Source organism: Zea mays, chromosome 9 (assembly GCF_902167145.1).
Source record: "Zea mays cultivar B73 chromosome 9, Zm-B73-REFERENCE-NAM-5.0, whole genome shotgun sequence".
NCBI lineage: Eukaryota > Viridiplantae > Streptophyta > Magnoliopsida > Poales > Poaceae > Zea > Zea mays.
This window is the reverse complement of record NC_050104.1, coordinates 16,765,573-16,777,957: the sequence shown is the minus strand read 5'-3', so window position 1 is coordinate 16,777,957 and position 12,385 is coordinate 16,765,573. Positions and strand designations below refer to the sequence as shown.

Sequence of the window (12,385 nt, the reverse complement as noted above, 5' to 3'; positions counted from 1 at the left end):
GCTTGCCGCCGCCGTAGTGCCGCCCTGGCTCCGCGGCACCAGCTCCCGCACCTCCCGGGCGGCCGCCGCGACGTCCCGCAGGAGGTTCTCGAACGCATCGTACCTGTTCTCGTCGCCCGTGGAGACGGTGATGTGCGCGAGGCCCGCGTGGAGCCGGTTGAGTCGGTCCCTGATGAGCTGCCACTTGAGCGGGAACAACGTCGCCGATAAGGAGGCAGAGCTCAGCCGGCGCCGTCCGCGGTGTAGCAAACGACGTGAGCTAAAGCAACTAAATCCTTATTCATGGTAGCTAATGACTAGATCAATTCCATATTAGCGTTTGTCCGTCGACTGCGCCTCCAAAATGTCGAAGCCCTCGTCTACGCCTCTATTTTGTCGAAAGTTGTGCCGTGTTTCATAATGTCAATAATCTCGACGGCTCGCGACAGAGGGAAAAAAACTCAGAAACCCAACTCGCTCGTTCCCGCAACTCGCATCTTCTCGTCGACAGCTCCAACTCCGGAACCCTTGTCGCCGGCGCCGGCGATGTCGTCATCTACCGCCCCCGCCCCGGCGGCGGCGATGGCCGTGGACGATGCGGAGGACGACCAGCTCGCCTCCATGTCCACGGAGGACGACATCCGGGCCTCCCGCCTCCTCGACAACGAGATCCGCGTCCTCAAGGTGAGCGAGCCCAGTCTTAGATCGGAACCTCGCGGTTTTGGAACCCTCGTTTGTTCGTCGTTAGGGTTTGCGTCTGATCTGTTGGACTTGTTTGGTTTTTTCCGGCGGTACCCAGGACGAGTTGCAGCGGACGAACCTGGAGTTGGAGTCGTTCAAGGAGAAGATCAAGGAAAACCAGGATAAAATTAAGCTCAACAAACAGCTACCCTACCTCGTTGGCAATTTCGTTGAGGTTCAGTCTCCTTCCATTCGATAAAATCCCTGCGTGTGATTGTTGCCCTGGGTTAATTTGAGGCCAGGGAAGTGAATAGGTGAAAATGATTTGGTCTATAATCACATGATTTGGTGTGACAGCATACTTAACTGCTTGTGCTATTATATTATGTTTGTTCATTTATAATTTCATGTTATACACACCAATGCCGCACGTAATCAGGAACAGAGCACACTTTCCTCTTGTGCAGACACTTCAAATTAGTTAGCGTAGTTTGTCTTTAGTACACCATTGGTTCTTTAATTGAGTAACCGTGGTCTGGCTAAGTATCCAGAGATTCATAAACTTGGAACTTGATAACTGGTTTATAACCAACTACCTTAGCTTCCAAAATTTCGAGTCTCTGAGTCGTATACAATAATTTTTGAACATTTGATGGTTTGAACATTTTGTTTATGAGTTACTCATATATGACTTGCCCTTTTCTCAACTGTTCTAGATCTTGGAAATGAATCCTGAGGATGAAGCTAAGGAGGATGGTGCTAACATTGATTTAGATTCACAAAGGAAAGGAAAATGTGTTGTTCTGAAGACCTCCACAAGACAAGTGAGCAATCTGTTCTCTGCTCATCAGGGTCATGTCTCTTTTGCTGTTCTTTTTTTGTGTGTCCATATACTGTATACAGTCCACTTTCTAAATCTTTGACCACTAATATGCATACAACATGAAGATTTATCACATGAAAATATAGTACAGGAGATTCTAGGTCAAAAGTACAACCAACAATTTTGTTGCTGCTAACATGTGAAAAAGGTAGCAAAGGGTATGTATTGGGTACCCAGGACAATTAGTCATATAAGACATTTGGGTTATGTTTGTACTACTTTTGATCCAGGTAGTCATTTTTTTTGTTTAAAACCATAACTTATTAGGTATTGACACATTGTCATGTCTGACCCTAATAACAATGTTATATTGTAATGGCTCTACTGTATGGATTATGTTATGACAGGGAAAGTCTATAGTAGAAGGGATAAGGCTGTAGAGCCAAAGCATTAGATAAGGCTAAAAGGTAGCCGAGTTGTTATGATAAGTATTAAGAGTCTGTTAGTAGATCCTGTAATTAGGGGAGTCTGTTACCAGGTCGTGTAAATAAATATATCCCCTGGACCCTGTTGAGGGCAGACAAGTTCAATCTAAAAAGAGGAGATTTCCTCCTTGGTTTATATTTGGGAATCTCATTTAAGTAACTGTTGGAGCATGATTTTTTTGCTAATAACAACCTAAATTAATTTTAGTGACTTTTTAGGGGACTATTGAAGATGCTCTAATAACTGATATCTAAATGCTTTATCAAGAAATGAATCAACATATGCCGCTGCAAATATGAAACTCACCACATTAGGTGAGGGAAAGATAAGTGATCCCACCATTCCGATGATGAGGGACTATGCAACCAATTACCAAAGCTGCAAACAGGAAAACACATGATTAAAGAAAAGGGTGATTCTTTAGCAATAGAGAAAAATGACCGACTGTAATTCATGCGGATAAAAATAGTAATCAAGAGAAGAATAATGATCATTAAATTTTACCGTACAAATAAAACTAACTTTAAAGCTGCAAGTATTAATTAGAAAAAAGTTGAGCCAATATAATTTGAAAATATTTAGCAACCTAAGAATTTGGAAATGTTGGAGGCTAGAGTTATTTTTATGTTCCCAATATATATTTACCAACTCGCTAAATCTGAGTGTAGGGAGCATTTTCTAGGGAACTAATGGAGATGCTCTTAGGCTTGTAAAAATCTTCAAAGAGCTATAACCTTGTTGTTATGCTGACATGGACAAGAATTCTTATAACATGTAAGACTCTGCTCAGTTCTTTATTTGCTTTTGGTGTAGGATCCGAAGGCAGAGAATCCTAATGAGATGGTTACAGCTGGTGTGCTTTCAAGCCTTCAGAATTTCCTACGCAAGTGCCTCATAGCTAGCCTCTCATATGGCCCAATGCCGAAGCACATTGCATTTATTATGGATGGCAATCGTCGATATGCTAAATTCAGAAGCATGCAAGAAGGAGCTGGTCACAGGATGGGTTTCTCTACCCTTATTGCAAGTCTGATGTACTGCTATGAAATGGGTGTGAAGTACATCACTGTCTACGCATTCAGCATCGACAATTTTAAAAGGGACCCAAGTGAGGTGGAATCCTTGATGCAGTTAATGGAGGAAAAAATCAACGAACTCTTAGAGAACCAAAGTGTAATCAACAAGATTAAGTGTAAGATCAACTTTTGGGGTAACTTGGACTTGTTATATGAGCCGGTGCGGTTGGCGGCTGAGAAGCTGATGGCGAGCACAGCTGGGAACACAGGGCTGGTTTTTTCTATCTGCATGCCATACAACTCGACTTCTGAGATTGTCAATGCTGTCAGTGAAGTCTGTGCGGAAAGGATGGAAATGTTTCAGAGCGAACATATTGGCGACTGCAATGGTCATGCTGCAAATAACGGTGTGCGTTCAGAGATTTCAGTGGCAGAGTTGGATCGCCACATGTATAGTGCCGGATGCCCAGATCCTGATATCGTCATCCGGACTTCGGGCGAGACTCGATTGAGCAATTTCCTCCTTTGGCAGACAACGTTTAGTCACTTGCAGAATCCAGATCCTTTGTGGCCCGAGTTCTCCTTTAGGCACCTTGTTTGGGCTATCTTGCAGTATCAGAGAGTTTACCCTGCTCTGGAGCATAACAGAAAGTTGGCTAAGAAGCAGTTGTGATTCCATGTTATTTGCAAAGAGGTATCATGAAGGGCTATTAACATCAAACTTTTCCTTCTCAATTTCCCGGTAATGGGAAATGCAAAGAAGAACATACTAGCATATAACATTATGAATAGATCACCATGTAACTTAAGTGTGATTGCTACCGTAACCATGTAACTTAACCATGTAACTTATTTGAGCTCGTACAAATGCTGACCACTGATAATGTCTGTTGGTCATATTTTGCATCCAGCCAAGTAGACCACTGAAAACCAACATGCACGTACATAAATATATATACAAACTAGTCAAGTGCTCGTGCGTTGCAACAACATACAAAATATCAGTGCACAATGATTACATAAAGCAAATAACATATAATATTATCGATCTCAATCTTATAAACTCTCTTGCAATAACCAATGAAGAATTAAACTAATACAAAAAATCAATTTACAATACAATATGAAAACCACAAAAACAAAGTCTAAGAAGTGAGTACAATTCCCGTGCGTTGCAACGACACACCAATTATATTTAATCTATACGACACACAAGGGTTCGGATATGCTGGACCCTCCAAAAAATCAAAATTAAAGTCGACCCTTCTCATAAAAAATAAAATTAATGCGGATATATGGTCTACATATCAGATATTAAAATACATATACTACACTTTATCTTAGCCAAAATGTGGAGAAGGGTATAAGTTGAAAAGGAAACCTACCCTTTTTGTAGCTCACTCGAACGCTTGACCTTTTTCGGCTAGCAAGGTGATACTGTTCGAGAGCACTGAAAGGGAAATGTGCCCTTGGGCCATTTCTAAGTATTTTGGTGATTTAGTGTCCAACACAAGTGCCTAAGTGTAAAATGGTGGACAAAGTACAAATCAAGGATAAAGGTATGTTTCTCAGACTTAGTACATTGTTTTAGAAACTAATGTATTGTGTCTAAGTGCTGGAAACAGGAAAAATCGAATTGGAAATGAGATGGATTCGTTCAGCCAAAGTCTGCTCAGTCTGGGAGCACCGGACTGTCCGGTGGTGGCTCGAGCGAACTGGCCGCTCTCGAGAATTTACCGGCGACGTACGACTATAATTCACCGGACTGTCCGGTGTGCACCGGACTATCCGGTGAGCCAACGGTCGGCCGGGCCAACGGTCGGCCGCGCAATCTACGCGGGACACGTGGCTGAGCCAACGGCTAGAAGGGGGCACCGGACTGTCCGGTGTGCACCGGACATGTCCGGTGCGCCAACGGCTCTCTGGCTGCCAACGGTCGGCTTCGCCGTAGAAGGAAAGAAATCGGGCACCGGACACTGTCCGGTGTGCACCGGACTGTCCGGTGCGCCAGGCGACAGAAGGCAAGAATTGCCTTCCTAGATTGCTCTCAACGGCTCCTAGCTGCCTTGGGGCTATAAAAGGGACCCCTAGGCAAGTAGGACTACACCAAGCATCTCCTAAGCATTCCTAAGCATTAAGACATCGATTCCGCGCCTTTGATTCTTTGCGATAGCAATTAGAGCTCTAGTTGAGTTGTGAACTTATTGAGTTGTGTTGTGAGCTCTTGTTGCGACTTGTGTGCGTGGTGTTGCTGTGATTTCTTGTCTTGAGTGTGTTGCTTATTCCCCCTTACTCCGTGCTTCTTTGTGATCATCTAAGTGTAAGGGCGAGAGGCTCCAAAGTGTGGAGATTCCTCGCAAACGGGATATAGTGAAGCAAGCAAAACACCGTGGTATTCAAGTGGGTCTTTGGACCGCTTGAGAGGGGTTGATTGCAACCCTCGTCCGTTGGGACGCCACAACGTGGAGTAGGCAAGCATTGGTCTTAACCGAACCACGGGATAAACCACTGTGCCATCTCTGTGATTGATCTCTTGTGGTTATTGTGTTTTGTTGAGACTCCTCTCTAGTCACTTGGCATTATTTGTGCTAACTCCTAATCAAGTTTTTGTGAGTTAAGTTTCAAGTTTTACAGGATCACCTATTCACCCCCCCTCTAGGTGCTCTCAATTGGTATCGGAGTCGTTCTCTTCAAGAAGGGACTAATCGCCCGAAGAGATGGATCCTAAGGGAAAAGGGATGGTGGTCAACAACAACGAGAAGGAGTCTATCTTCAACGAGCCGAAGGATGACAAGCCTACCGACTCGGGCTCGGGCCACAAGCGCAAAGACGGGAAGAAGAAGAAGACAAGGCGCATCAAGGAGATCGTCTACTACGATAGTGACGAATCTTCCTCTTCCCAAAAGGACGACGAAGACTACGAGAAAAAGAAAACGGTCAATTCGAACTTTTCTTTTGATTACTCTCGTATTCCTCAAAGTACAAATGCTCATTTATTATCCATTCCACTTGGTAAACCTCCTCATTTTGATGGAGAGGACTACGGTTTTTGGAGTCACAAAATGCGTAGTCACTTGTTCTCTCTCCATCCTAGTATATGGGAGATTGTAGAGAGTGGAATGCACTTTGATAGTACGGATAGTCCCATGTTCATTAATGAGCAAATTCATAAGAATGCACAAGCTACTACTGTTCTTCTAGCTTCATTGTGCAGGGATGAATATCACAAAGTGAGCGGCTTGGATAACGCCAAGCAAATTTGGGATACCCTCAAAATCTCTCATGAGGGGAACGACGTCACAATGCTCACCAAGATGGAGTTGGTGGAGGGCGAACTCGGGAGATTCGCGATGATAAGGGGAGAAGAGCCAACCCAAACGTACAACCGGCTCAAGACCCTTGTCAACAAGATAAGAAGCTATGGAAGCACGCGATGGACGGACCACGACGTCGTCCGCCTAATGTTAAGGTCTTTTACTGTCCTTGATCCTCATCTTGTGAACAATATTCGTGAGAATCATAGGTACACCAAGATGACGCCCGAGGAGATACTTGGAAAGTTCGTAAGCGGGCGAATGATGATCAAGGAAGCAAGATACGTGGACGACGCATTGAATGGTCCAATCAATGAGCCTCAACCCCTTGCTGTCAAGGCAACAAGAAGCAAGGAGACGCTACCTAGCAAGGTGACACAAATTGAGGCGGCCGGACTTAATGATGAAGAGATGGCCCTCATCATCAAGAGATTCAAGACGGCGCTAAAAGGTCGCAAGGAGCACCCCAACAAGAACAAGATGAAGGGGAAGCGCTCCTGCTTCAAATGTGGTAAGATTGGTCATTTTATAGCTAATTGCCCCGATAATGATAGTGACCAGGAAAAGAAGAGTGGAAAGTGGGAAAAGAAGAAAAACTACAAGAAGGCAAAGGGCGAGGCACATCTTGGAAAGGAGTGGGATTCGGATTGCTCCTCATCCGACTCCGACAATGAAGGACTTGCCGCCACCGCCTTCAACAAGTCATCCCTCTTCCCCAACGAGCGTCACACATGTCTTATGGCAAGGGAGAAGAAGGTTTATGCATCCGGGGGTTCCAGCTGGATTATCGACAGCGGATGCACAAACCATATGACAGGGGAGAAGAAGATGTTCACCTCCTACGTCAAGAATAAGGATTCCCAAGATTCAATCATATTTGGTGATGGGAACCAAGGCAAGGTGAAAGGCTTAGGCAAGATTGCAATTTCAAATGAGCACTCTATCTCTAATGTGTTTTTAGTTGAGTGTCTTGGATATAATTTGCTATCTGTTAGTCAATTATGTAATATGGGTTATAATTGTCTATTTACAAATATAGATGTGTCTGTCTTTAGAAGAAGTGATGGTTCACTAGCTTTCAAGGGTGTATTAGACGACAAACTTTATTTAGTTGATTTTGCAAAAGAGGAGGCCAGTCTAGATGCATGCTTAATTGCTAAGACTAGCATGGGCTGGCTGTGGCATCGCCGCTTAGCACATGTGGGGATGAAGAACTTACACAAGCTTCTAAAGGGAGAACACGTGATAGGTCTAACCAATGTTACTTTCGAAAAAGAAAGATAGACCTTGTGCAGCTTGTCAAGCAGGTAAACAAGTGGGAGGAGCGCATCACAGCAAGAATGTGATGACCACATCAAGACCCCTGGAGCTGCTACATATGGACCTCTTCGGACCCGTCGCCTATCTAAGCATAGGAGGAAGTAAGTATGGTCTAGTTATTATTGATGATTTTTCCCGCTTCACTTGGGTGTTCTTTTTGCAGGATAAGTCTGAAACCCAAGGGACCCTCAAGCGCTTCCTAAGGAGAGCTCAAAATGAGTTTGAGCTCAAGGTGAAGAAGATAAGGAGCGACAACGGGTCCGAGTTCAAGAACCTTCAAGTGGAGGAGTTCCTTGAGGAGGAAGGGATCAAGCACGAGTTCTCCGCTCCCTACACACCACAACAAAATGGTGTGGTAGAGAGGAAGAACATGACACTCATCGATATGGCGAGGACGATGCTTGGAGAGTTCAAGACCCCCGAGTGCTTTTGGTCGGAAGCCGTGAACACGGCTTGCCACGCCATCAACAGGGTCTACCTTCATCACCTCCTCAAGAAGACGTCGTATGAGCTGCTGACCGGTAACAAACCCAATGTATCGTACTTTCGTGTTTTTGGGAGTAAATGCTACATTCTAGTGAAGAAGGGTAGGAATTCCAAATTTGCTCCCAAAGCCGTAGAAGGGTTTTTTGTTAGGTTATGACTCAAATACAAAGGCGTATAGAGTCTTCAACAAATCATCGGGTTTGGTTGAAGTCTCTAGCGACGTTGTATTTGATGAGACTAATGGCTCTCCAAGAGAGCAAGTTGTTGATCTTGATGATGTAGATGAAGAAGACGTTCCAACGGCCGCAATACGCACCATGGCGATTGGAGAGGTGCGACCACATGAACAAAATGAGCGAGATCAACCTTCTTCCTCAACTATGGTGCATCCCCCAGCTCAAGACGATGAACAGGTTCATCAACAGGAGGCGTGTGATCAAGGGGGAGCACAAGATGATCATGTAATGGAGGAAGAAGCGCAACCGGCACCCCCAACCCAAGTTCGAGCTATGATTCAAAGGGATCATCCCGTTGACCAAATTCTGGGTGATATTAGCAAGGGAGTAACTACTCGATCTCGATTGGTTAATTTTTGTAAGCATTACTCCTTTGTCTCTTCTATTGAGCCTTTCAGGGTAGAAGAGGCCTTGCTAGATCCGGACTGGGTGTTGGCCATGCAAGAGGAGCTCAACAACTTCAAGAGGAATGAAGTTTGGACGCTGGTGCCTCGTCCTAAGCAAAATATCGTGGGAACCAAGTGGGTGTTCCGCAACAAACAAGACGAGCACGGGGTGGTGACAAGGAACAAGGCTCGACTTGTGGCAAAAGGTTATGCCCAAGTCGCAGGTTTGGACTTTGAGGAGACTTTTGCTCCTATGGAGAGGCTAGAGTCCATTCGTATTTTGCTAGCATATGCCGCTCACCATTCTTTCAGGTTGTTCTAAATGGAAGTGAAGAGCGCTTTCCTCAACGGGCCAATCAAGGAGGAGGTGTACGTGGAACAACCCCCTGGCTTCGAGGATGAACGGTACCCCGACCACGTGTGTAAGCTCTCTAAGGCGCTCTATGGACTTAAGCAAGCCCCAAGAGCATGGTATGAATGCCTTAGAGATTTCTTAATTGCTAATGCTTTCAAGGTTGGGAAAGCCGATCCAACTCTTTTCACTAAGACATGTGATGGTGATTTGTTTGTGTGCCAAATTTATGTCGATGACATAATATTTGGTTCTACTAACCAAAAGTCTTGTGAAGAGTTTAGCAGGGTGATGACACAGAAATTCGAGATGTCAATGATGGGCGAGTTGAACTACTTCCTTGGGTTCCAAGTGAAGCAACTCAAGGACGGCACCTTCATCTCCCAAACGAAGTACACGCAAGACTTGCTAAAGCGGTTTGGGATGAAAGACGCCAAGCCCGCAAAGACTCCGATGGGAACCGACGGACACACCGACCTCAACAAAGGAGGTAAGTCCGTTGATCAAAAGGCATACCGGTCAATGATAGGGTCTTTACTTTATTTATGTGCTAGTAGACCGGATATTATGCTTAGTGTATGCATGTGTGCTAGATTTTAATCCGATCCTAAGGAGTGTCACTTAGTGGCGGTGAAGCGAATTCTTAGATATTTAGTTGCTACGCCTTGCTTCGGGATCTGGTATCCAAAGGGGTCTACCTTTGACTTAATTGGATATTCAGATTCCGACTATGCTGGATGTAAGGTCGATAGAAAGAGTACATCGGGGACGTGCCAATTCTTAGGAAGGTCCCTGGTGTCATGGAACTCTAAGAAACAAACTTCCGTTTCCCTATCCACCGCTGAGGCCGAGTATGTTGCTGCAGGACAGTGTTGCGCGCAACTACTTTGGATGAGGCAAACCCTCAGGGACTTTGGCTACAATATGAACAAAGTCCCACTCCTATGTGATAATGAGAGTGCTATCCGCATGGCGGAAAATTCTGTTGAACACAGTCGCACAAAGCACATTGACATCCGACATCACTTTTTGAGAGACCACCAGCAAAAGGGGGATATCGAAGTGTTCCATGTTAGCTCCGAGAACCAGCTAGCCGATATCTTTACCAAGCCTCTAGATGAGCAGACCTTTTGCAGGTTGCGTAGTGAGCTAAATGTCTTAGATTCGCGGAACCTGGATTGATTTATAGCATACATGTGTTTATGCCCTTGATCATGTTCCTTATGCATTTCGTTGCTTACTTATGGTGCTCAAGTTGTACAAACACTCCCCGGACCTCACAAGTCCTTTTTGCAAGTAATGCACATATTTAGGGGGAGTTGTGCTACAACTTGACCCTTTGAGACTAACCATGTGCTTGAGTTTGCTTGTTTTAGTCTCAAAGGAGGTTTTAAAGGGAAAAGGTGGACTTAGACCATGAAAGACTTCCACTGCACTCCGATGAGAGGGTAACTTATTCCAAGTTCATCTCATGTACTCTTATTGCCTTCGTATTCTTATTGAAGATTTTGGTGAGGCAATGGGGTTCTAGGGCCAAGATTAATCCCGTTTTGGTGCTTGATGCCAAAGGGGGAGAAAATAAAGGCCAAAGTGATAAATGGATCAGCTACCACTTGAGAGATTTTGAAAATAGTAGAATAGAGCTTTTAGTTTGTCAAAAATCTTTTATTGTCTCTCTTGTCAAAAGTTGGCTTCTTGTGGGGTGAAGTGTTGATTATGGGGAGAAGTGTTGATTATGGGAAAAGGGGAGTTTTTGAAATCGTGAATCAATTTCTCTTGGAATGACTCTCTTTATGTCTTAACATGTGTGTTTGACTTAGAGATAGAAAGTTGAGTTTGATTTGCAAAAACAAACCAAGTGGTGGCAAAGAGTGATCCATATATGTCAAATTTGAATCAAAACAATTTGAGTTCTTATTTGAATTGATTTTGTATTTGTTCTACTTGCTTTATATTGTGTTGGCATAAATCACCAAAAAGGGGGAGATTGAAAGGGAAATGTGCCCTTGGGCCATTTCTAAGTATTTTGGTGATTTAGTGTCCAACACAAGTGCCTAAGTGTAAAATGGTGGACAAAGTACAAATTAAGGATAAAGGTATGTTTCTCAGACTTAGTACATTTTTTAGAAACTAATGTATTGTGTCTAAGTGCTGGAAACAGGAAAAATCAAATTGGAAATGAGATGGATTCGTTCAGCCAAAGTCTGCTCAGTCTGGGAGCACCGGACTGTCCGGTGGAACACAAGGGGGAAACGCGGCTCGTGTTATCTCGCACCAGGGGTGTGTGCTCGTAGTAGGGGTTACAAGCGTTCGAGAGAGAGAGAGAGAGAGAGAGTGAGCCTGTTCGTCAGCTCGTCCCTCCGCGCGACCCTCTCATTTCCAATTTGATTTGTCGGGTGTGTCGGGTGTTGTCCTCGCGCCTGAGACAACGACGAGTGTCGTTTCCCCGCAACGTGCCAACCCCAAGCGGGCAGATGACGCCTGCACACTCGCGAAGGGCTTGCTGGGCGTTAGCCTCGTACCTGAGATAACGGTGCAGTCCGTCCCCGACGCGACTTCGTCACCGTCCATCGATCAAGAGGTACCGTCCGTTTTCCTCCCTGTGCCTTTTAGATTCAGCTTTGATCCACCAAGCGACCCCGCTTCGGTGAGCGCTTTCGTAAAGGCATACCCTAACCTTCCGGGGTACCACATGTGGTCAACCTGGGACCGACTGACGGCCGTCTCAACCTATGGGCCCTCGGGTTCCGAGGAAGAAGACGAGCCCGACTCTGGTTGGGATTTCTCCGGGCTCGGTAATCCCAGTGCCATGCGAGACTTCATGACCGCATGTGACTACTGCCTCTCCGATTGCTCCGATGATGGCCACATCCTTGACGACGAGGGTTGTGGCCCAAGTCGCGAATGTTTCCACGTCGATCTAGGGGGTCACGACGAAGGCAACCACCTCGGTATGCCGGAGGATGATGATCCCCCTGGGCCTGCGCCTCGTGTTGACATCCTGCGGGAGCTAGATGTGGTCCCAGTCCCTGCGGGGGGTCAAGACACACAGCTCGAGCAAATCTGCGAGATGCAGGCCAAGCTCGACGAGGAAGCAGGGCAACTTGTGCAGCTCCGGTAAAACATCGAGTAGGAGTGGGCAGGCCGAGCACTCGCCGGAGAAGCGTGTCATCGGGCCCGGGACGTCCAGCGCCGTATCGTTGACGATGCCAGGGCAAGGCTGCCTCTAGCGGGGTCGGCCAGAATCTGGCTACAACGGCGATACTACTCCGAGCAATGCCGAAGTCATCCACCACCGAGGGTCAG

At 45.6% G+C, this 12,385-nt stretch overlaps 1 protein-coding gene across 2 annotated transcripts in view; it reads left to right on the top strand.

Moving 5' to 3' along the window:
• The first annotated feature begins 279 nt into the window (after nt 1–279).
• Nucleotides 280–12,385, top strand: part of LOC103638008 (26S proteasome regulatory subunit 6A homolog) — a 108,900-nt gene continuing 96,794 nt past the window's right edge. Inside the window, exons 1-4 of one of the 2 annotated variants that reach the window (XM_008661007.3) lie at nt 320–663; nt 779–895; nt 1,377–1,484; nt 2,783–3,895. In XM_008661007.3, the coding sequence (XP_008659229.1) occupies nt 400–663; nt 779–895; nt 1,377–1,484; nt 2,783–3,658 (1,365 nt within the window). In that variant the 5' untranslated portion in view covers nt 320–399 and the 3' untranslated portion in view covers nt 3,659–3,895. Of the gene's footprint in view, nt 664–778; nt 896–1,376; nt 1,485–2,782; nt 3,896–12,385 lie in introns of those variants that run through there. The other variant, XM_008661008.4, reaches the window with a different exon arrangement.